This window comes from Harpegnathos saltator, unplaced genomic scaffold (genome assembly GCF_003227715.2).
Source record: "Harpegnathos saltator strain DR-91 unplaced genomic scaffold, Hsal_v8.6 scaffold177, whole genome shotgun sequence".
Taxonomy (NCBI): domain Eukaryota; kingdom Metazoa; phylum Arthropoda; class Insecta; order Hymenoptera; family Formicidae; genus Harpegnathos; species Harpegnathos saltator.
In genome coordinates, this window is record NW_020229958.1 from 193,671 (window position 1) to 216,928 (window position 23,258).

General features: G+C 40.8%; 4 protein-coding genes and 1 long non-coding RNA gene across 10 annotated transcripts; 2 read left to right on the plus strand and 3 right to left on the minus strand.

Moving 5' to 3' along the window:
* Positions 1-2,153: 2,153 nt before the first annotated feature.
* On the minus strand, positions 2,154-3,747 carry MagR (Iron-sulfur cluster assembly 1 homolog MagR). Its single transcript, XM_011140125.3, has 3 exons — positions 3,453-3,747; positions 3,022-3,075; positions 2,154-2,806 (listed from the first exon to the last, which is right to left on the minus strand). Exons 1-3 carry the CDS (start codon positions 3,627-3,629, stop codon positions 2,552-2,554), a joined length of 486 nt encoding a protein of 161 aa, XP_011138427.1. The 5' UTR covers positions 3,630-3,747; the 3' UTR covers positions 2,154-2,551.
* A 127-nt stretch (positions 3,748-3,874) lies between these two features.
* Positions 3,875-6,610, plus strand: RabGGTa (Rab geranylgeranyltransferase subunit alpha). 3 transcript variants are annotated; one of them, XM_019841106.2, is made up of 7 exons: positions 3,875-4,244; positions 4,385-4,495; positions 4,578-4,696; positions 4,761-4,948; positions 5,095-5,292; positions 5,386-5,988; positions 6,106-6,610. In XM_019841106.2, the coding sequence occupies exons 1-7, from the start codon at positions 4,242-4,244 to the stop codon at positions 6,546-6,548; spliced, it is 1,665 nt and encodes a 554-aa protein (XP_019696665.2). In that variant the 5' UTR covers positions 3,875-4,241; the 3' UTR covers positions 6,549-6,610. The 3 variants fall into 3 exon arrangements, with proteins under 3 accessions (XP_019696665.2, XP_011138435.2, XP_011138436.2); XM_011140133.3 differs by having other exon boundaries at positions 3,876-4,165; XM_011140134.3 differs by lacking the exons at positions 3,875-4,244; positions 4,385-4,495 and having other exon boundaries at positions 4,744-4,948.
* An 86-nt stretch (positions 6,611-6,696) lies between these two features.
* Rabex-5 (Rabaptin-5-associated exchange factor for Rab5) lies at positions 6,697-10,105 on the minus strand. 3 transcript variants are annotated; one of them, XM_019841103.2, is made up of 10 exons: positions 9,792-10,105; positions 9,394-9,712; positions 9,195-9,310; positions 8,840-9,097; positions 8,639-8,768; positions 8,437-8,534; positions 8,094-8,350; positions 7,863-7,994; positions 7,526-7,771; positions 6,974-7,417 (listed from the first exon to the last, which is right to left on the minus strand). In XM_019841103.2, exons 2-10 carry the CDS (start codon positions 9,570-9,572, stop codon positions 6,974-6,976), a joined length of 1,860 nt encoding a protein of 619 aa, XP_019696662.1. In that variant the 5' UTR covers positions 9,573-9,712; positions 9,792-10,105. The 3 variants fall into 3 exon arrangements, with proteins under 3 accessions (XP_025153232.1, XP_019696662.1, XP_011138434.1); XM_011140132.3 differs by having other exon boundaries at positions 9,394-9,691; positions 9,792-10,104; XM_025297447.1 differs by lacking the exon at positions 9,792-10,105 and having other exon boundaries at positions 6,697-7,417; positions 9,394-9,572.
* A 7,641-nt stretch (positions 10,106-17,746) lies between these two features.
* Positions 17,747-19,811, plus strand: LOC105182590 (facilitated trehalose transporter Tret1-2 homolog). Its single transcript, XM_011140126.3, has 2 exons — positions 17,747-17,933; positions 18,170-19,811. The coding sequence occupies exons 1-2, from the start codon at positions 17,880-17,882 to the stop codon at positions 19,634-19,636; spliced, it is 1,521 nt and encodes a 506-aa protein (XP_011138428.1). The 5' UTR covers positions 17,747-17,879; the 3' UTR covers positions 19,637-19,811.
* LOC112588237 (uncharacterized) lies at positions 19,620-23,236 on the minus strand. 2 transcript variants are annotated; one of them, XR_003112709.1, is made up of 3 exons: positions 21,586-23,236; positions 21,173-21,492; positions 19,620-20,577 (listed from the first exon to the last, which is right to left on the minus strand). It is a non-coding gene; the product is annotated as an uncharacterized LOC112588237 (long non-coding RNA). The 2 variants fall into 2 exon arrangements; XR_003112708.1 differs by having other exon boundaries at positions 19,620-21,492.
* Between the last annotated feature and the right edge of the window lie 22 nt (positions 23,237-23,258).

Sequence of the window (23,258 nt, forward strand, 5' to 3'; positions counted from 1 at the left end):
TCGCCTCTCGTCGAGGGACATCGTGCCACGTGCGCCGAAAATGCGTCGAACACCCTGTGTGTGTTCACGCATATCCGGCGCACCTGGCCGCCTCCCGAAAGTGCGTCGCGAGATATCTCGCGAAAATCGATCTCCCCGGCCGACGCAGCGCCTCGCACCGCGATGCCGAACGTGATCGCGAATGTGATAAATAAATTTAACAATTAAGTCGATGCAACGTAAACGTAGCAACGACACTGGCAACGATCGGACGGCAACGCCGAGAGTCTCGCCGGCGAAATAGTTGTGACATTGACCCACATATATGTATCGCATGTGGAATTAAAAACGGTGACTAAATCTACTGATTCATACTAATTTCTCTGCGATGACTCCCAATGCCAATGTGACATCAGGTGCTGGCCGTTAGACGAATCTACAAAAAGATTTCGCAAATTGCCACACATTACCCGAAATGACCTTACGTCTCTCTGCACGGGGAGAGATCCCCCCCGGTGAAAAATTACGATATTATTTCGTAACGGAGGAATGTGACATTGCAACACATTCCGCTTTGTATTTTATTATTCTTTCGTCTCACGAGTTCTGCTTATACTTAAGACTGGAATCTACCATATTAAAAAAAATTACTACACTTCCTTAGCGAGATAAATAAATTCTACTAACATTCTACATCTACGCTATTAAAAAAACTATTAAAAGAAATTGAAAACAATTTCTCACACGCAGAAAGAGAAGCTCTAACATTCCTCCCGCGTGCGAGAATTCGAGAATAAAGAAACCTCGTCTTTCAATTGATCTCGATCCACGAAAATACATATATAAGTCCCGAAAATTGCAACCTGCAAATCGCTCGTGGAAGAGAACGCGAAGTTGCTCGAGTCAAAACCAGACCGATCGTCCGGCTGAGAAGACATTTTCTCAATTTCGAGCTCAAACGTCCGTCGAGAGCGCGGTAAGTCGGCGGCGACGAGTGTGTCGGCTGCGATAGTAGCATAATCATCGTGAAAATCGCGATTTCGCAAGTACAAGATCGACGTAAATATCTCCTCAGAGGTAGTCGAGAAAGACGACGGGGATCGAAGAGTGAGGGAGGGACGCGGGCCTCATGACCATGACAGGATGATCCGGGTGTCCCCACACCCGGAATGAGTCGACCCGTCTCCTCGCGATGAGAAGAACAAAACCAAATCTAAATATGTACACGTGGGCGGACATCGTGGCGGCCGCCGCCGCCGCCGCCGTCTCCTTTGCGCTTCTCTGCAAGAGATTGGAATGCCGTTAACGCGCTCGCTATCAATTGGTCGTGTATCACTTTCTATCTACGACACACAACCGGCACCTCTCTCGCCGTGCGGATTAGCATACCGCTTTCCATAAATATGAAAGATTGCCCGTAACCGCGAAAACACGTCCACACATTTTACGACTGGAACGTCCTCACCAATTCTCGAGCGTTATATGCACATTCGTATGCAGCTTTGCTGCCCGGGCGAAACATTTGAAGTAACATGCCGTGATTTCGTCAACGCGCGAATCGCACCTTTGGAAACTTCATGAATAAAGAAGCGGTAACGTGTGAACGAACTATGAACATTTTCACGACACCGCAAATTACCGCGTTACGGAGCGACACAGAGTAGTGTGCGCGGGTGTGACGCACGATGCTTAGTAAGAGCGAGCGAACCGTAGGCACTTTGGAAAAAAAAACCGAAATGCGATTTCGATTATTCATGGCGATACCACACGCCTGTCGCCTGTCCACGATATTATTATGCCGGGATATTGTACTGACAGATTCCGGGAATATCAAGTATGATAGTCGAATAAATCTGATCATGTTAATGTAACGCAAAAATATTTCTTCAGACGATACATATCGATTCGCCGAACTGTATATTGTCGGGCAATGGTGGAAAGTGGCTTGAAACGAAGCGAAACCGTCGACAATTTATTGGGATTTTTTTCAAAATGAGAAGCGAACAGAAAGAAAGAGACGGAATCACTTTTGCCTCTTAAAACATATTTTTTTGGAGCCTCTACATTATTTTACATTTCTCAACAAATTATTATAAGTACGATAAATATTAAACGAGACGAGAAGGATCGGACGGAAGCTAAGCAAAGGTTAAGAAGTACCGTAACAAGATCGCTAAGTTAAAAACAAATCAATTATACTATAATTAATGCGTTATACTATAATTATGCATTAATGAAACATACAAACATGACACATGTGTGGAAAAAGATGTATAAGGGATAAGATATTTACAAAATTTACAGAAAAGTAAATTCTTGTAGAATTTGTTATATATCTATCTACATGTTGTACTTAGAAGAAAATCAGTCCTTTCGCTATGAGAAAAGACACTGTGTATATGTTATCTCATATCACTATCTCATATGCTATCAATATCACAAGACATTAGAGGTATCTCAATTGAATTAAACCTTAATTTATTTTACCGATTATAATATATAATCGAATTTACGAATCAAAGTTTAATTCAAATAGATATTTACTATTAAATAGACTTTGCACTAAATTTCACTATACTGAAAAACTCTCGCCGCATCCGCATGTCCCTTTAATGTTGGGATTATTGAATACAAATTCGGAGCTCAATTTGTCTTCAACATAATCCATTTCCGTTCCAAGGAGTGACAGCTGTGCCTTCCTGTCGATAAATATGCGAACGTCATCTTGGACCACTTCCTCATCCAGCTTGGATTTTTCTTTCGCATAATCCAGGGTGTAACTCAAACCATTACATCCACGTTGTCGCACTCCAACCTTAAGAGCAATCTATAAATCAGAGATAAACATATGTTTACTTTAATAACAAAAATTTAACAAGTGTGCCTTCCCTTAGAAAAACTTATTACAACAGCTTCCAACTTCGTTATAAAAAAAAAATGCATCTAAACCGTGCTGCAATATAAAACATTAAATTTTATAAACATACAGTTACATATATGTATGCTTAGTTTTCAAATTTCATTATATAAACGCATACTTACGTATTCACTCTTGTCTTTCAAAATCTCTTTAATTTTGTTGACAGCGCTGGGTGTCTATAAAATACAAAACACGTTTCTTCATTTCATTCATGTATTTACATGAAAATGTATCCTTGAAAAGTGAGGTTATAAAACATGGACATAGACATAGTGTTGCAACATTACGAAATAACGTAAATGCGCAAATGCATAATAAACAAGAATGAAGGCGCTTCGCAAAATCCATCATCGTAAAACTTAATGACCACAAAATGCGATCCATTTGACGGTATACGCGCGACAAATTGTCACCTGAGCTCATTATTTATCTTCGTCCCCCGACAAGCGTGTTTTCGTCACAAAAAAAATGACAAACAAAATTAATTAAACAATGCTACAAATAGCTTCAAGAAAGGAGATGAGAAAGAACAATGTTAATTAAAAACGCTTACCAGAGTAAGCGCAGCTCGAGTCGCAAGAATTTTCCTTCCTTTTACAGCTCGAATCGTCGCGGATGCTATCGTCCGCGACGCCATTTTTAACGATGACAAGGACGACCTCGGCCCGATCAGCTGATGAGACTTATACGGCCTAGAGGAGACGCTCGAGATGATCAGCTGATCGTGCATGTGCAACTGTTATAAACGAACAAAACGACTACATTCTGAAACTCACTGTGCGCTCAATAAACGATTGTAGTAATGAAATACGCGCGTGTCTTACTTCAAATGCAAACAATACCGCGATTCATAAAAACGCACATAAAAACTAAGCAGTAGCACTTTAAACGATATGAGTCGATTGACCAATCACAGTTGAGAATTATTGAAAATTGTACCTAGAAAAACATGGCGCTTGAAAGCCACTGGTAGTCGCGACTCTATAAGAGTCTAGTAACTCTAGACTTGCTATACGTGCAAATGTGATTCAAGCAAAGTTTTTTGCTCGCCTCCGTGGCAGTTAAATGTGGTTCCTGTGACTGCGCATATTTTTTTGATCGTGGGGACAACGTACACGTTGTCCCTGTTTTTCTCTTACCTCTTTTATCGAGAAGAATGGCGTAGGGGCCTACTCCCATATGCCCAGAGCCATATATTGAAGGAAAGAAGGAAGTGATTCAAGCAATTCATCATTGCCTTGCGATAAAGAGGAAATATTCACGATGGTAAAGTGATGAAAATTTTTAATTGTATCGTTTTAGTGATTGTTCGATCGTTCCCGTGTTGTTCGATTGTTTAGTCATGGTAATTATTGCTTTGTCAAGTACTATCAACTAGAGCTATTAGGCTTATTAGTCGTTGTGTTGCGCCTACATGTAATTATCCATATTTTATCATTTTGATCAAATGCCTAGTTCTAATTATGTATACACATATTCTTTCAGCATGGTCGAGTGAAGGTACGTACTACAGCGGAGCAAGAGGAAATACAGAGGAAGGAAAAAGCCGCTAAAATTGCTCAATATAAAACTAACATTGCCATAGTATTTCAAAAGGTAAAACATCATTCCTTGTATGTGCAATATGACACTCCTCATATGTAACTGACACAAGCTCATTGTGTTACTCATATTTTAGAGGAAAGATGAACTGTGGGATGATGAGTTACTGTCAATTACCAAACATATACTGTTAAGTAATCCAGATATTTATACATTGTGGAATATTCGACGTGAAGCTTTCCAGAAGAATAAATGGTAATATTTCATTATTATGTTTGATAAATATAGTAGAAATTAAAAAGTAATAATGAAAATGCAGGAATGAGGAAGAGTACAAGCAAATGCTCGAGGATGAGATGAGCTTAACTGAAAGCTGCCTCAGGGCAAATCCTAAGTCATATAGTATATGGTACCAAAGATGTTGGGTTATAGAACAGATGCCTGAGCCTGACTGGAAGAAAGAACTAGGGCTGTGTGCAAAATGCCTAAATCTAGATGAAAGAAATTGTTAGTCTACTAACTTGATTCATTATTGTACAACTTGTACAACATACTGCAAAAAACTGAAGATACAAACTCTGATACAATAAAATCACAAAGTTCTCTTATACTTTCAACAATCCAATATATTTAAAGGCATTCTTTTGTTGTAGTTCACTGCTGGGATTACAGAGAGTTTGTCGTGCAGAAAGCTGGGATCTCTAATGAGGAAGAGCTAGAGTTCTCTAACACGAAAATACTAAATAATATCTCAAACTACTCGTCCTGGCATTACAGAAGTCGAATATTGTTCAAGATGTTTGGCACTACGTCGGAAGAGATACCAATCGTAGATGAAAAGTATAGAGAGGGTAAGTTTCTTTTGCAACATGATCAAAAGATCATCACCAAAGTACTGTCCTTTGTGCTAAATATTTCGGGAAATAACAGATAATATCGCACAGAACTCGACCTGGTGATAAACGCGACATTTACTGATCCTAACGACACTAGCGCATGGTTCTACCAAAGATGGCTTTTGGATAAACACGTAACTACCTGTCGGCTGTGGCGTGCATACGTTAAGAAAGACACCGCTGTTGTTGTTCTCGACAACAACATGCTGATCAAACCAGTTTCGCTATCGTTACTTGTGAACAGCGAGACTGCCGATGTGGAATGGCAGTTATATCCGAATGAAAAATTTGCTAAATTACGAATTGCTGAATTTGCTAATCCACTGGAGGACTTAAATCGCATTAAGGAAATTTCGATAGAATTACAAGAGACGGTGTACCAGCTGCGTTATTCGGATTCGGAGGACGCCTGGATTTACAAAAATAATTCGAGTCTGCACAAACAAAATAGCAACGACAAACAATTAAACGAACAGTTAGAAAGCTACAATCAGTTATCCAAAATGGAACCGGATAACAAGTGGGCCTTGTTGACTGAGGTACTTCTGATGAAGAAGATTGACCTTTCCAAGTTTTGCACCAATATTTTAAATAACCTGATGACACTGTCAAAAGTAGACTCCTTTCGTTCAAATTATTATAAAGATTTACGTAAGTACAGCAATACTCATATTGCTCGTATGTGAAGAAATATAATGATTCTCGATCACCAACTCTGTCCGTTGAATATAAACAAATTTAATGTGGGAATAACATCTGCAATTCTAGGAAGCAGACTCTTGGTGGAGTACAAATTGCATGAAATGTGGAAGGAGGAGAGCAATTTGGAGATACGATCGAAGATCGATTTATCAGGATTAAGCTTGACGAGTTTGCACAACAATCACTACTTTAGCCTCTTCGAGGAAGTGAATCTCGGTGCAAATTATTTGAAGGATCATTTATATCAATTTTCCACGTTGCAACGATGCACAAAACTATCATTGTCTAGTAATGACGTAACGTCGTTGAAGCATTTTCCTATCGTGCGCAATCTCGAATTTCTGTCTATAAGGAACAACAAATTGGCGAGCACGGAGGAAATACTAGACTTTGTAAAACGGCATGAAAAACTAAAAAGATTGGACTTGAGAGACAATCCAGTGTGCGATGAGATCGATACGACCAAAATTCGCGAGATAAACCCTTACTTGGAGATATGCTTACAATAACATTTAATATGTATAACTATTGAAATTTGATATGTTGCATATTAAAATGTATTTAATAGTAACTCTTGCATAACTTGTCAAATAACTGTTTCCACCGTTCTTTCCACGAAGATACTGAATTCAGCTATTAAGTGAAAAGAAACTTGACTGCGTACAGCATCATTTCGCGTTCCTTTATTCTACCAACAGAAGAGACGCCTATCTACTAAGAAACATCGTATATTCGTTATCTCGTTTCATATATCTGCAAGAAAATTCCTCACATATGGACGAATAAATAAAGATGTAGCAGAAAATTGATACGTAACCATAAGTTTCTTCGTTCTGACTGAACCGCTACCACGATTAAAATCACACATGAAATATTTTCGACGCGAGCGAAAGTAAAGTTTACCTAATTAAAACAGAATGTTTTGTATTCGAGACTACATGTTCTGGAAATAACTGGAATAGCTGTCCGTGTCCAAGTCCGCCGAAGTTTTCGACGAATCGCCCGTATTGCACGGGATCGTCGGTATATGCGATCCCTGAATGGTAAAGCCATGATAATCCTCGGAGCTGATAGGCTTCAAAGCGGGCGGTAAATTCGCTTCAGGTGTCGGACACTCGTCCATTAAACTGTCTGTATGTTTTTTGAAGAGCTGACTGGTCTCACCGGTCGCGAGATCCGATTGGGTATCCAAACTGATAAGACTAGTCTCATCCTCGCCTCTACTAACTTCCAAACTGTCATCACCGATGAAGGATGGAAAATCGAATGTCGGCGACGGCGTCACGGAATCTTCCACCAATGATGTTCTCATCAAGTCGCTCGACAGGTCTGTCATTACGTTGCCATTCAGGTTTTCGCCGGTGGACTGCGGATATATCTGTTCGAGTAATGCAAATTAATGCCTAACAAAGCCCGATCATGAGAGATAAATATCGTAAGCTGGTCTCTCTCTCTCTCTCTCTTCTCTTTTTCGTTTTTCTCTCACCTGTGGAATAATCGGCGGGGGCAGCTGATAACTCTCAACGTCTTCGCTATCCAGATTGGTGGGTACTCTTTGACTGTGAGTTATTAGCAATGGCGTCCTTTCGATCACCTTATTCACACCTTCTTTGATCTTCTCGTTGAAGTCCATCATTTGGTTCTTCAACTCCTCCGCCTGCTTTATGATGTCAGTATTTTTCGCTTGCAAATCGTCCAATAGAGTTATGTCCTCGCACATGAAGTGTAGACTCTGATAATCGAAACGTTATAGATCCGCGTTTATCTTATAAATCACGATAAGATAATGGAATCTTAATAGAAAACAATATCGAAAATCTTACTTCGCATATCATAAGAGCCGACTGCCATGTATTGGCTGGCACGCACTCACCCGACATGTACGCATTAAAATCTTTCTCGGCCATGTTCAAGGATTCCGCGGTTAAGTTTTCGATGAATGACACTGCGCAACACTGCAACATTATAAATATCCGTCCAGAATGTTCTCTTATTGCAACTTGTGGCTCGCAACAGCCGCAAGAGCGTCATTTACACTTGACTTAAGATTATACCAGATTCGTGAAGTAATATCCTCCCTCTCCAGTCATCAGTCTACTGGCGTTGCAAAACCTTGTAATAAAATTGATATTGCTCTTGAGACGCGCAGGATTAGCCTTTAAAACGATGAAGATGAGCGCCGGCAGGAACTCGTCGGCCGACGCCGGCCCGTCGACGGACTGTTGCAACAACAAGAATATATTTCTACAGCAATGAATAACGCACGCTAATTTCTCCTGAGGCGCTTTCGCGGAATCCATATTTAAAAGATCTGAAAGAAATTTGGAGATGTTCTACGTCACGCTGTGCGATGTCGATGTTGAGCAAGACTGCTCGATGATCATCATCGCAACAAACCTGTAATGGACGTGTAAACGAGTTCTCTGACTTCCGAGCTCGTCTCGTGGATTCTGCATTCCAAATTCTTGCCACTGACCCAATTCAACTGTCGTATTCTGATAGAAATAAGCTACTATGTTGCACTGTTTTCTCTCTTTAGGTTTCTTTTCTTTTGCAAACTCGCAAACAGCCCGAGCCACTTCATAATTTGGGTACAAACCTTTTCTGTATAGCCAAATCCTTCTCTTCGTCGGTTGTGAACGGAGGACAGAAGAGAATCCTGTACAATAGTGTCATCGCGTACCTCTCGACATAATCTAATAATTTTTCCTTGATCTCCGGTGGTATGTCTGCAATAAGGTAACAGGTGAGCCCAGATATTTTCCCTCAAGCTCAACTCAAGCCTAACGCAAGTTAGAACCTGCATATTTGGCGCTGTTCTCCAGGCGTTTTCCAAAGACATGGTAAAAATTTTGCGTTATTTCCGACAGCTCCTCTATCCTCTTCACATCTTTGTTCTGAAGTATGTCTACTACGAACGAATGTATACACTTCCTCACGTCTTTCTCCACAGGAGTCTTGGCTATGTATAACAACAAATCTCGATTCTCAGCCTTCACCTTCTCAAGATCCGGATTATCCTTCAATAGCTCATGATACAATTCCTGATATCCTTGAACTTGAAGCACATCGGAAAAGGCAGAACGATAAAGAGACGCTTGGTGATAATAAACGGCTATTTTCGACGTCGCAACGCAAGCGACGTTATTATGTACCTTTTGCGACGGGTTTCCTGAAGGAGATGTTCAACAATTTGTACTTTTTCTCATGCTGTACCTTTTTCTCCTCGTACTTGTGACTACCGGCAACCACCAGGCGATTGACATTATCTCTGTAAGCGCAACGTAAACACACTGTGAGAAATTGCTGCGCACCCGTCGAGGAAAAACGCGCGACAGTACGAGGATACATTACGTGTCCGAAAGCTGCGCATGAGACACGCGTTCGGCTTGGGCTCGCCGTTTCTGCAGATGTTCCCGATGACATTTGCTGCAGTAGCCTTCCCATTCCGCGTTGCCGTAGAAGCCGCAGCCGTTCTTGCACTTGAGATCGGCCTCGTCGATTCGCAGGGTTGGCGTCTTCGTCGAATACATGTTTGTGAGCGCGATTAAAACTCGCCGAATATTGTAATCAGAAGCTCAAGCTTTTCTTTTAATCGCCAACCTCCGGAGATCGAGGATCAGTCTCGTTTTCGCCGGCGGAGTTAGTTACTCTGATAGTAAAGAACCGGGTTCTGTAATCTTACGTAGTCTAACCAAACCTAACCTAATTTCTACGAAGTATTTAAATCTAGCTGAGAGAAGCAGACGCACGCCTGTTGTGTTTTCCCGTTGTGATTTTCAGATGTCATTTTCGCTTCTCGTGCGGTCATCGAGTCTGCTCCTGCGATGATCGATCGGGCTCATTTTACCGAAATAAGGAGCGAACTGACGGAACACAAACAAGACAGCAGAAAGCAAACGTTATGACGTGGGTTGAATTAAAGAAGATCGGGCACATGACGTTACAATTCGAACATGTCAGCGACCGATGGTCGGTTTAAATGTCCAACGTTAGATGACGTTTGCAAGGAGCACCACGTGACTGTGCGATATATTTTTCGTTTTCACATGTATTAACGTATGTATTAACGGACGTTATCTATTTGATTATCTTGAGCCAGCTTGAGCATACATAAAATTATTGCGTACATTCTGCGAAAGGTATTACAGGGAGAGACTTTTATATTTTACACATTTCATATAAAATCTAAAAAATAATTTTTAAAAATGCCGCCTGTTTGCCATTTTCGGTTTCATCTTTTCACAACTTGTTCTTTTTTTTTGTTCCTCTTTCTTTGGTTAAGACTGCATCAAGTGTTCCTTGCTAAGTAAATTAAATGATTATTTTTAAGAAATAAGGCATGTGTTCTATTCGTTTCTTGATCAAGCTTATTATTAATTCACATGGCAGTAAAACGCACATCACGAGTTCACGAGCAAAACATTGCGGCGACGTCACATAATTGTCGATTACTGAGAATATGCTATGTTTGTGCAGGAAAAAGTCAGAAATACATCATGACGATTAAAATGAGCGATTCAAGGTCAATGGGCGATCATCAAATGGACACTGCATCCATTAAATATGAATTAACTTGTTGCTCAAGCAAATTCACAAAATACGCTCGCCGAGAAGAAACGCGTTTATGTATTTCGTTCTCGTTTATCGACGAACGCCGCTGGCAAGGTTAGTATCATGGAATTCTGCGAAAATGATTAAAATTTTGAATCGCATTGGAGATTATCTGCTACTTATCAGTTATTCGCTGTCCTATTATAGAAAACGATGTCACGCTTCTATGAATCACATGGCAACAAGCAGGTAGAAAAAAAAAAGACACTGGTCACTGCGAGGCAACTATCCGAATAGCGTTATTTTCTACAAACGTCATTTTTCCGCAAAATGACGTGGGAATCAATAAGAAATTCATCATCGGACGAGAAATCAAGTCGACGGAATAGCACAGGAGGTTATCGAATCTGAGACAAACTTGATAGGATAACATAATAACGTAGGTCGACACAAATCAACGTTAATAACAACCAATGATGCAATAACATCTGGAAAGAAACCAAGACAGCGGATTGGCACGGGAAGGTACTGAGAAACTTTGACGAGCCCCCCATAACACGATAACATAGATTGACATAAATCAAAGTTTCAGATTATCGCGCGAGCGGGCCGCTTTTACTCGTCGAGGTTGAACTTGCGAGCAGCCGCGAGCCGCGAGGTTTCGCGATTTCGTGAGACACACGTGAATCCGGATGCGAGGGACGACGAGGACGTCGCGTGCACGCTTCCCCAATCCTCCCGTCGTGTTTTGCGCCGCGCGAGGCACGCGCGACCGTCTCGCAATTATTGCGCGATTGTCGCCGACAAGGAAAGTACCGTCACGTTTCACAAGAGGAGTCGATCACGTTCGTCCCGCGGCGGTCAACGAGGAAGCATCACGAGGAAGCGAGAAGTTAAGGTGCGAGGAAACGACGCACGCGAGGGGAAAAACGCGACGAGGCGGAAAAGTCGCGCGCGAATCGCGAGTAGCGAATTCGATAACGTAGTAACGAGATACGCATCTGCACATGCATACGTATACGTATTTCCTCGCACGCATTTCGACTGCCGGGTATCGCGCGCGGCTGATAAGAATTGAATTCTTGCGCCGGAACAATGATTGACGTCGCGTAACTACTGTCGCGGAGGTCAGTACGGGCTACGTTCGTCTAGTAGTCGTTTCCTGCGCACCACAGTTGCCCCGACGAGGAGTTCTTGCACAGCAAAGAGGTGTGTAGCCGATTCAATCGCCGGTCTAACGATCGGCCAGACGCGCCAACTGCGGATAATAACGATACATTTTTCGTCGAGGATCGCCAGCCGCTACGATCTCTTCGGTCGCCTATTGTCTCTTTCTCTCTTTCTCTTTCTCTCTCTCTCTCTCTCTCTCTCTCTCTCTCTCTCTCTCTCTCTCTCTCTCTCTCCCTCTCTCTCTCTCTCTCTCTCTCTCTTTTCCTCTCGTTTTTGCGACTTTTTGCCGTGTGACTTTTTTCCTCGCATCCAGTGCGTAAGTTGTCACGTTGTGTTGCCAAGACGGACGAGTCCCGACGTCGCTCGAATGAATTTCGTCGTTGCGAAGTGTCCTCTCAGTGCTCTTGATTTCTTCTGTCATTAGACCAATGCGACGAGAAATTTAAAGCTTCGAAGAGAATGTTATTTACCGAGTAGTATTAAAGTGCCGATAAATTAACGTTGGAAAATTAAGCGGCAGCCGGCTTTATCGCAGAAACCTTTTTACAAAGGAAGGACCGGATTGAAAGTTTTTATTTCGCTGTCACATTCTTTCGAAACAAACGCTCAAAAGCCAGGTCGTTATCTATGCGTAATATTACATTTGCCGTATCGAAATCTCTCTATTTCCCTTGGCTTTCCCTTATCGCGCGAATGGCGCGTCATTCACAAGCTCATAAATTGTATTTCGCTAAAAATACAATATAAGCACTCACTCCTTCGCTGGCGTACAAACGTATGCAAAGCTGCATGATAAATGTGACGAAACAAAAGAGAGAGGCCATCATTGATGTAAAATGCATTACTTCGGACGGTCGCATTGCTGCTATATCGCTATATTGTACGTATTGTACGTATTTTCTATATCAGATATATTCGAATTTTAAGCTGTCCATATTTAAATCGTCAATGTCTCACCGTGCGCTTTATCTTTCGAGACATTTGCGAGACTTAGAAACGCGCAAAATGCGCGAGTCGGACGTCGACTAGTGAGCCGAGCGAAGAGCAAGTGCGAATAAATCGACCCGCTTCTTCAAGCAATAACTCAAACGTGTTCGATTAAAATAACTGATAACTAAATATGTTGAAATGTTTGATAGCGCAAAGATTTAACATTCACGTACGATTTCGTGTCCATATCGAACTTTTGAAGCTTTTGATTTTCGGCGCTATCGTTATTGACATATGCGAGATAAGCGTGTCTTTCGCAAGTGTTCACGTTCGCTTTGCTCGCTCGTCGTTACTTACCTGCGGGATTCGGTAGATGATTATCGCGACACACCGCATTTTCCACGAATGACGGCGACGATCGCCGTCATCCATTCGGCGAACGGAAAAAAACACGGCGGGAGACGAAAATCGTGGGTGGAACCGCCGGCGGACACGCTTTGTTACTTACGTAATGGTTACATAAATCATTTTTACGTGACCGGCGCGAACTCCAATGCTGAAAATGTGTGAGCGTATGGAATGGAGATGTCGTTTTGTTATTCTTTTTCTTTCCTCTTCATTTGTCGTATCTCTAACGATCGACTCGCTTAGTTAGAATTAGTACATCCGTCGATGAGGTACGCTGAAGTGCTTAACGGCGCGGAATAAAGATGCTCGTTGTATCTTGTTTTATAAGCGCAACTTTCCCGAACTTTTTCCCGAACCTCGGCTGAGACTTTTTAGACTTTCAGCTCTTACGTCGTTATTCTAAGTGAATGTATACGTTCGCAGTTAGTGATTCACCGATGAATTCATTAAACGTAAGCGCGTAATACGTTATACTTGTAATCAAGATGGACGTTGATACTTGAATTGAATGATTTCGCATAGCACCTGCCGGTGGATATTTTTCAATGGGATTTTTTACACATCGCGAAGAATAATTCGATAAATTGCGAGCAATTCAAGCATATTACGATACGACGGCAACACGTGCAGTGTCAGCGAGGCAGATAACACGCGTACGTCACGTTGTGAGAGATAAACTTTGCTCAATTATTCACGATGCTCAAATCTTTTTCTATTTTCGTGCAAAATATTGCGATTTCCACGCCGGTTGTTCCACGATTCCAACGGATTTCCTCACGAAGTGAAGCTTTACTCGTCATCGTTTACTTGGAAACTTCCGATAACACTTCTGGAAAGTGTTACACCTGAATGTATCCTTAAAAACTTCCAAATTTATTATGCTATTAGTCGTTATTCAATATTGATCCAGTAATATGTCCAGAGTACTTGTCAAGAAGATTATCTGCTCGGACGAAATGACCTGATTATTTGGACAAACGTAGATAAACATACAATAGCGCACCGAGGAAGTATCATTCAAAGATATCGTTTACGATCGATCTTCGAAGCTAATCTTCGTCTAATCTCGTTACACACGGACGAATATCCGGGGAAATAAAGGAATCGTGACAATCAGGATTGCTAATTCTCTGCTGCTAATTCGCGGCTTCGTCTAATCAGCGCTTCAAACTCGCCTCTCCGCGCTCTGCATTCTTATTGACAGTTGCGACATGCATCTCGTACGCGTTCTACTGAATGTTTATACTTTGCTTATAGCGTGCAAATAAGCGTTCGCGGCGAGCATCGCGTACTTTTCGAAAAAAAACTGATCTAAAATGTTAAAGCGAAACGACGAACGAGGAACGTCTATTTAAATTTTTTTCTTTTTTTTCTAGGAAGATATGTTCAGAGTATATTTACGTAGCTGCGAGATAGCGGCGAATTCCGACGCATTTGGCACATTCACTATTTAATCATAAACGCACATAAGACGCGCTCGATAAATTTTCAAGATATTGTATAAATTAATGTCGCGCTCGATACCGTGATAATGTTGTTTCGCGTTGCGAAAGTGCACTTCCTCGGATTTAAACGTACGAGAAAAGGAGAAAAAATCGCGATAACGTGCGATTTTAACTTGCTCGTAAATATTATTTTTCACACGCATTTCGATTATGTAAAACTTCGATCTATATCATTCGATAAACATTCGCTCGCTCGTTCGACGACGTGCGAAATCGTGGCGTGTCGTTGGAAAGCAACAAGAGAGGGTCAACAAGAGAGAGAGCGAAACAATAAAAACGCAGGATAACAAAGTGAAATTGTCAGACAAGTTTTCGGATTTGATGAAGCTTGATTGTACTGTATAGTTTGCAAAGGTGAAGGTTCACGATTCTAGATAACAAAGTAAGTTTCTGTGCGGCAAATATGGAATTTACGCGTCTACTTAATACGAAAGTAAAAACTGCGACGTTTGGAATATTTTAAACCAGAGCTCGGCAAAGTTTACAACTTTCGGCCGATTCTCCGGAGCTACGCCTCCTATCTCCTCTTACCGCGCGGCGGCGGATCCAGCAAACTGACGGTCGCGGTTCGCGACCTCAGGACCGTTGAGATCATAAGGCGCATATATATTTTTTTCCTTATAATTTTATAATTAGAAGGTAACATAATAGGTTTCCTCGTCATGACGTACTATTGCCGACGCGGTTTTTTTGTTAAACGCGTCGGCAATAGTACGTCATGGGTGACGAGGAAACCTTATGTTACCTTCTAATTATAAGAATATAAGAGAAAAAAAAAAATATATATATATACTTATATATATGTGTACTTATACAAGTATATATTTGTACAAGTTTGTACAAAATATTATACATATAGTTGTATCGATACATCAATTTTTCAGCCTCTGAGGTGCGCTAAAGGAGCGCGCTGTCAACGCTAACACGTTATTCTATCTTTATCGCTCATTATATTTACAAGGATTGAATGACGCGTTAACGCTGATCGAACGCATCTTCAGTAGGCATCACATAGATGAACCTTATGATCTCAATGGTCCTGAGGTCGCGAGCCGCGACCGTCAGTTGCTGGATCCGCCGCGCGGTAAGGGGAGATACAAGGCGTAGCTTCCGAAAATCGGCCGAAAGTTGTAAACTTTGCCGAGCTCTGTTTTAAACGCAAAGACAGCTGCCTGTATATTAGATATATGTATATGTAATTTTTACACTTATCGTATATAATTTATTTATTTTGTTTGTCTATCTATATTTATTTATTCACACGTATAGCAAAAGATTGATCTTTGAATTTATTTTTAATTGTTATCGTCTTCTATTTTGTATGCTACGTGTTCTTGTTATAAAAATAGCATCGCGTTTACCGCGTTGAATTTTCAATTTTTTGAATTTTTGAATTTTCAATTCAAAATTATATATTCCATTTGACTTACAGGCGACTTCCGCACAAATGATTTTTACCAAATTCTCCACGAGTTGCAAGAAAAGTTGAAAAAATACGCACATAAAACGTTAATATCGTGTTGCATAATATGTTAATATGTACTGAACGAAATTAAGTCCGCGCTTCTCTCAGCACGAGACGTCACGGCGATTTGAGAGCAACGCGCGTATCTAAAGCAATTTGCATTAAACTAAATGCGTAACTGTCTCTCATCGACGCTGTCATATATGCTCAGCACGACAAAACACTTTTAATTATACTCAACTTTATTGAATTTGATGCCGTATGTTGACGTAAGGTATCGTGGAATGTGCGTTGTAAGATAAGTTGCCGTAAGCTATAATTTACGTAATCTACATTGTTATCAGAACGATGTTACTGAACGGCTAATATTTTCGCATTCGGTTATTGTTATCCACCGCCACTTCTGACCCACGTTCGCAAATGCCGACACTTTTCCGCAGTTGCTTCTGTGTGATCGAACAGAAAAATTTTTCCCTCTCTCAATACGTCGCCGAAATTCTATTCGGTATGTATGTGCAGAAAAAATATCACGTCTTTTCTCATGTAAAATTTTTGTCAAATTTGCCACGATTTCTAGTAAATTGCGGAGACAAACCGTCAGCAGAAATTATCTTAACGAGGAATTCTTTTAATAGTAGACTTTAGTTCTTAAGGTATAAATGATATATATGAAATGGGACAAGTAATATACAAATTTAGGTAGAATATCCATATGTGTTTCTCGATTATAAAATTCTCTAAATTAATTTTTGAGCTATAAAAATCCTCTCTGCGTACATGAAGAAAGGAACTTTGGAACGCGAGTTATATTCATACATTATATAACGTGACAAGCGACTATTCTCGAATTCAGAGAACTGCTCTTGATTACATATTATTATCTTGAATTAATCTCTCGCAGATAATTATTAAGTGAATCAATAAGTGAAATAAATATCAAAAAAGAAAGAACTATCTAAGATATTATAACAAACGATCAAGGAAAAAATCGAAAAAAATTAAAGAATTTCAAACCAAAAGACTGGAATTGTCTAAAATTAAAAATTAGGTGTTTATGGACAGATTTATATCAAACTATCGTATTTAGTGCTCATATATTGAAAAATATAGATATTCTTGAACAAGGCGATCTTGATAAATGCGAATTTCAAGCTTGCTGTTAATGATTTTCACTTTTGATTATGCATCTAATCTCAAAGACGTTTTCCGGTGATAAGAATTCGGTTTCCGATAATAAGAGTCTATGTTCGCGTTGAGCAGAAATACTCGCGTATGTTAAGTATTGAAACTTGGTTTATTTATCGTGATATTAAATAGCAAAAGTAGCTGTCAGAGGAGAAAGATAAACATGTACTTACAGTCGGGGACTCTATCATTTGAATCATAATCGGTCGGTAATATCAACATTCTCTAATTATCCCTAAGATTTTTGCACTTATGTGATTCCTATAAGTTCATCAGTCGGTAAATTCTCTGTTAATTGTTTCCTCAGCTGTTGAGGTTTATTCTTAGCGTAGAATTGATCCTCGCTGTTAGATGTTACGTTGTGGTGTTTTCATATTTCATCGTTTCTATCCGTCGCCTGACATCGTGACATTGACAAATGTATAAATAACAATACAGACTATCGGCGTATGGAAAAACACTCCAAGAATCATGTGTAATAGCAACAAGGATATGAAACAATGAACATACTTATGTATATCCCATCAATGGTTACATGACTGATGTTACCAATATACAGTTTGTTGTATTTGTCACAGTAATATATATCAGCATAGAAATAAGTTGAAAAGGATCTTGTCAAAATGGCAGGGAATAATACGTGGGAAGTTGAAAATGAAGCAGCAACGTGTTCCATCGTATGTGGTTCTACATTCTGATTTATATTCTGAAAATCACATTAATCAGAGTTCTTTGTGATTGCATATAAATAAATCCATAAAATGTTCATGAAAAATAATAAAATTGGATCTACTTTATATATATATATATATATATATATATCAATTAGAATTTCAACAAGCGATAATCTACATATTTTTGCTATTTAGCAATGATAAAGAACAGTATTTAATATCTTACTTTATGTTTACAGGTTGACGAAAGCACACCACTTCTGTCAGCAAATGATCAAGCCGAGATGACTGAGAACAACATTGGAATCTCTCAACAAACCCTAGTTTCTAACAATGATTACTTATCGAATCATGGAAAGAAGCTGCCGCAATATCTGGCAGGTATTGCAGCGACACTTGGTGCTCTTGCTGCTGGTATGGTATTGGGATGGTCATCTCCTGCTGGTGAAAATGGTGTGAATTTGATAAAGCAGTATCAAATATCCATTAGTCCAGAGGAATTCTCTTGGATAGGATCACTTACTACACTCGGAGCTGGTGCAATATGTATACCGATTGGTTTACTGGCGGACCTGATAGGCAGACGGACGTCCATGCTACTCATGGTGGTACCCTTCTGCGTCGGCTGGCTTCTCATTATCTTTTCCAAATCGGTGCTCATGTTCTATTTCGGTAGATTCATCACTGGGGTCAGTGGCGGCGCGTTCTGTGTCGCCGCGCCACTATATACGGCTGAGATAGCTGAGAGTGAAATTCGTGGTACTCTCGGCTCTTTCTTCCAGTTGTTACTCACCATGGGTATCCTGTTAACATATGTTCTCGGCAGCTTCGTCTCGATGCAAACGCTATCGATCATCTCAGCACTGGTGCCTCTGATCTTCTTCGGGGTGTTTTTCTTCATGCCGGAGACCCCGTTCTATTACTTGCAAAAAGGCAACGAAGACGCTGCCAGGAAGAGCTTGATTCAGTTGCGCGGCACTCACTACGACGTCGAGGCCGAGTTGCAAGCGCAACGGGAGGTGATCGAGGAGACTAAACGGAACCATGTGTCTTTCTCCGTCGCTATCCGGTCAACAGCTGCGAAGAAGGGCTTCGTGATTGCATACGGATTGATGCTCTTTCAACAGATGAGCGGTGTAAACTCCATCATTTTCTACTCCGCTGATATCTTTGTCAAAGCTGGCAGCAGTATTCCAGCCAATTACGCCAGCATCATCATCGGAGTGGTGCAAGTGGTAGCGGTCTTTGGCAGCACCCTTGTTGTCGATCGGCTGGGTAGGAGGATATTACTGCTGTCGTCTATTGTGTCGTTGTTGTTGGCGACTTTCGTCATGGGCATTTACTTCTACTGTATAAAGCACACTCACTCCTTCGACAACATCAAGTGGTTTGCGATAATCCCACTTTGCGTTTTCATCATCATGTTCAATTTCGGCTTCGGACCACTCCCTTGGACGATGATGCCCGAGATCTTCGCTCCGGAGGTGAAAGGAATAGCTGCGAGTAGTGCTTGCTTGTTCAACTGGCTCATGGCCTTTGTAGTGACCAAATTCTACAGCAACATGACAAACGCCGTGTACCCATACGGCACATTCTGGATATTCTCTGGTTTTTGCGCCGTCGGCATCTTTTTTGTTTACTTTCTGGTACCTGAGACCAAGGGTAAGACGTTGGATGAGATACAGAGAGAGTTGAATCAGGGCTGAGACTGGAGGAGCTGTAAAGAATCAAGTGTACATACATACATACATACATAATAAGATGAAATACTTAATATTCCCGTTTCCTCGCCGCCGTCATCTTCATTATATCAAAAGAAAAAAAAATGGCAACTAAGAATTTGAGTAAAGTAACACTCATAAAATAACATTTATACAATAGCCCAAAAACTTTTTTTATTCCAATGCTATTGATAACAATTATAGTTGTAACTATAACTAGTTATTAATATGACAAAATCACATAGTTAGTTAGTCGTTATAACGAGCTAATTTTATTATTGTGATTATTTTTATTATTAAAAAATGTTTTCGATATTATAAGAACCTGATTAATCACAAATATCACTTTATGGCTGTATTTTGCTTGAATGTGCTTTGCAGAAAGTATTTTAAATAAATTTCTTCGCTTTTGACATTATTTAAGGTGACCAAAGTGAGGAAATAGGAGCCTTAAGGAGAGAATTGTAAATTAATGATGTGATGCATCGCCATGTATATTAGCAATGTTCATAAGATACTATTTTATTACCTTCTTTTCACAGAAGCGTTAATATCCAAACGATACTACAGCGTGAGATGTATTCTTATTACTTATATAAAGATGTACTTATACTTATTACTTATATAAAATATTCCTCATTCTTTATAAAATATGCAATAAGACTGATTCTTCTGTAAACATGTATAGAGTTTTTATTGATATGCTTAACGATGCTATTTATGTTATGACTGTTATTATATGTACATAATATACGTGATGAACCTGAATTCACTGCAAAATAAGTTATTAACCACTTGAATCAGAATTTATATTGATGACAAAACTCTATTAAATACAAATTTGTAGAGTAAACTTTATCTTCTTCGAGTGTCGCTTTTCCTTTTCTCTCATAGATGTCTACATTGTGAAATTTCGATTGATTTCTCTGTAGAAACGAATATTCGATATGTATTCAATATGTGTAATTATTCAATAGCCCTCCCCCTTTCTTCGTATTATATACACACACACACACACACACACATACATACATACATTTGCCATCAGTAACATAAATGTATTATTTCATCATACGTATATTCCTGAAGCGCGTATTTTTAAGCTCGCGATAATTGTAAGTTTGCGTGATCGAAACATAAACATAATTTTATCAATACGCCTTAAGTACCAATTATCAAACTGAAATAACAAGTTTTGAAATCACCTAATGATAGTCTCATACGAGTGTAGCGATCAAGTATATTCTTTCCGTAGATTTCCAAATGACTTGTGTGGGAACTTGCTACTTGAAAAAAATAAGAGCGTCCATCGTACGCCGTTCGACATACAGCATCAACATCGAGGTCATCAAGCGCAATTTTTACATCCGACTAATTAAATTCAAAGGTATTCACATCTCGATCACTACCACGACCAGTCGACTTAATCGAGCGAAGTGGCCGTTAAATAAAAATTACACACACACACACACACACACACACCTCCCGATACTTTTTCAGAAAACTACAACAATTATGTACCGATCATCTCTCTCTTTCTCTCTTTCCGCTGAACTATTCGTCGAGTCATCGGAGCATCCACGAGCGCATTTGCGACGCAGCACGCTAAAATCGACATTTTTCTCGCGCCCGTCGTGGCGTGATCGCAGTTTAAAGTGTCGCGTGCATTGTACATGCACGCGTGATACGGTGTCGTTGTTAATGGACACCAAGTGGTCGCACCAACTTGGTGCACCTACGCGTGCTCCGGCAATAGAAGAGGTCAGTTCTTTTCAGCTGCACTTTCTCTCCGATTCGTCTGTCCCATCCGGCCGATCTAATGTACCTACACCTGTTTCGCGCTAAATATAGAAAGATTAACGTAGAACGCAGAGCAGCGGAAAAAGAGCCGGCCGTACGCAACGCTCGTGTTTACGTACAGCTTACGTACGTACCAGATGTCTACATTTTTGTCGCATCTCAATCAACTTCACGCTGTCTCATGGATTATTCATCCTGCACGTGGATGCTGGGCTATAGCGAATTGATTATACATTCTGTCGAAGAAGTCGCGTCCAGTCGTTAATTATTATCGCTGTTACATGTCACACTCGCGACAGACGTCACAGATTTACCAGATTATTACCATGTGAAGTTGCACCGCGATATCGCAATCGCGATTCCATGAATGATACTTAGGAAGGATGCAACTTCACATGGGACAACTGACGCCGTCGTCGCGCGTATACGGACGTTTTTATACGGACAATCGCGGAGGTTAGATCAGGTAAGCGCACTCGCCGATTTCTCGCCCATCGGGCTCGGAATATCACGATTCTCCTGTCTATCGGGAAATAGATCTCTGCGAAAGAAGTGAAACTAAACAGAGCGATACACCTCTTCCAGCTGGCACGCGTGCCCGCAGCGGGTGCATTCACGGCGAATGCATGTGCAACTTAACGTTCGGGAATAGTACTCCGTATCCTCGAATAAACCTCTCGCGTCTATTTTATCCCTCTCGTCCCTGGCTCGGATCCCAGCCGAAGATTCGGTCACGCGAGCGGACACTTTGTGAAGAACCGCCGAGACAGTTCTGCGAGGGATCCGTCCGTAGACGAGGTATGTAAAATGTCGGCTCCCCGTGAACCTCTTCGCGCTGTTCCAAATCCTCGTCATCCTCAAGGCAGTCGGGTGACCGAACATTTCCGCGAAGGAAAAGTTGGCTCGAATTATCAGCGGAAAAGTCCGCCGCTATAAACCTGCTGCAATAATGGCGGGAAATACTATGTGCACTAGGAGTCACGTATTTCTTGGCACTCGCGAGCGTATCGTTCGAAGTATCCTGGTACAATCACGCGAGTTCGAGCAGTCACCTAAATAGACAGACATGCGAAAATTTGGCAGCAATCTTACCTACCTACACTTTACGTAAAAGCGGCCGTTGTGTCAGACTTCACATAGTATTCGTATTTTTTTACACAGAGTATGACAGAAATATGAAAGAGATGGTAAAAATTTCCTCAAAATTGCATAAGATATGATATGAAAGACAGAGAGACGCATAATAAGTTTACTTTCGGCAGATTTGTTGCCGCGTCAATATAACAAAATTTTGCATCATCTCAATCCAGTGTATCGAATATAATTATGAGACTGCAAAGCTCCCATGAGAGGTCGATTGTCTCGTGAGACAATTATAAAAATATCTGGGTAACGAATCTACGGGCAACAATGGCTGCGGGACGGCGGGAAGGGGAAGGGAGAAAAGGGTCATACACTCATCTCGTGTCGCGTACGTACACGCTTGAAGACAGACAGCCGTACGGAACAACGTTTCACTCGATAAAGGCACGAGCGTACAAAAAGAATTACGCTCGTAAAGTCGGAAGACACGTAAGAACGTGTGGCTTACACGCGATTCGTGAAACGACGGTAGAACGTGGAAACAGGTGAGGGAGGCTAAAAAAACTCGCAACGCTGTTAAAGCAACAATCGCAGAACATCGATATTCGGTGGTTGCGTGCTCGATTTGACCGGTGCGGCGCCTAACTTCAGACACAACGGCGTATAGCGGACGCCGCGGTGTACGCATACATACGTGGGAAAGGGAGAGGAAGGCCGCGTCGAT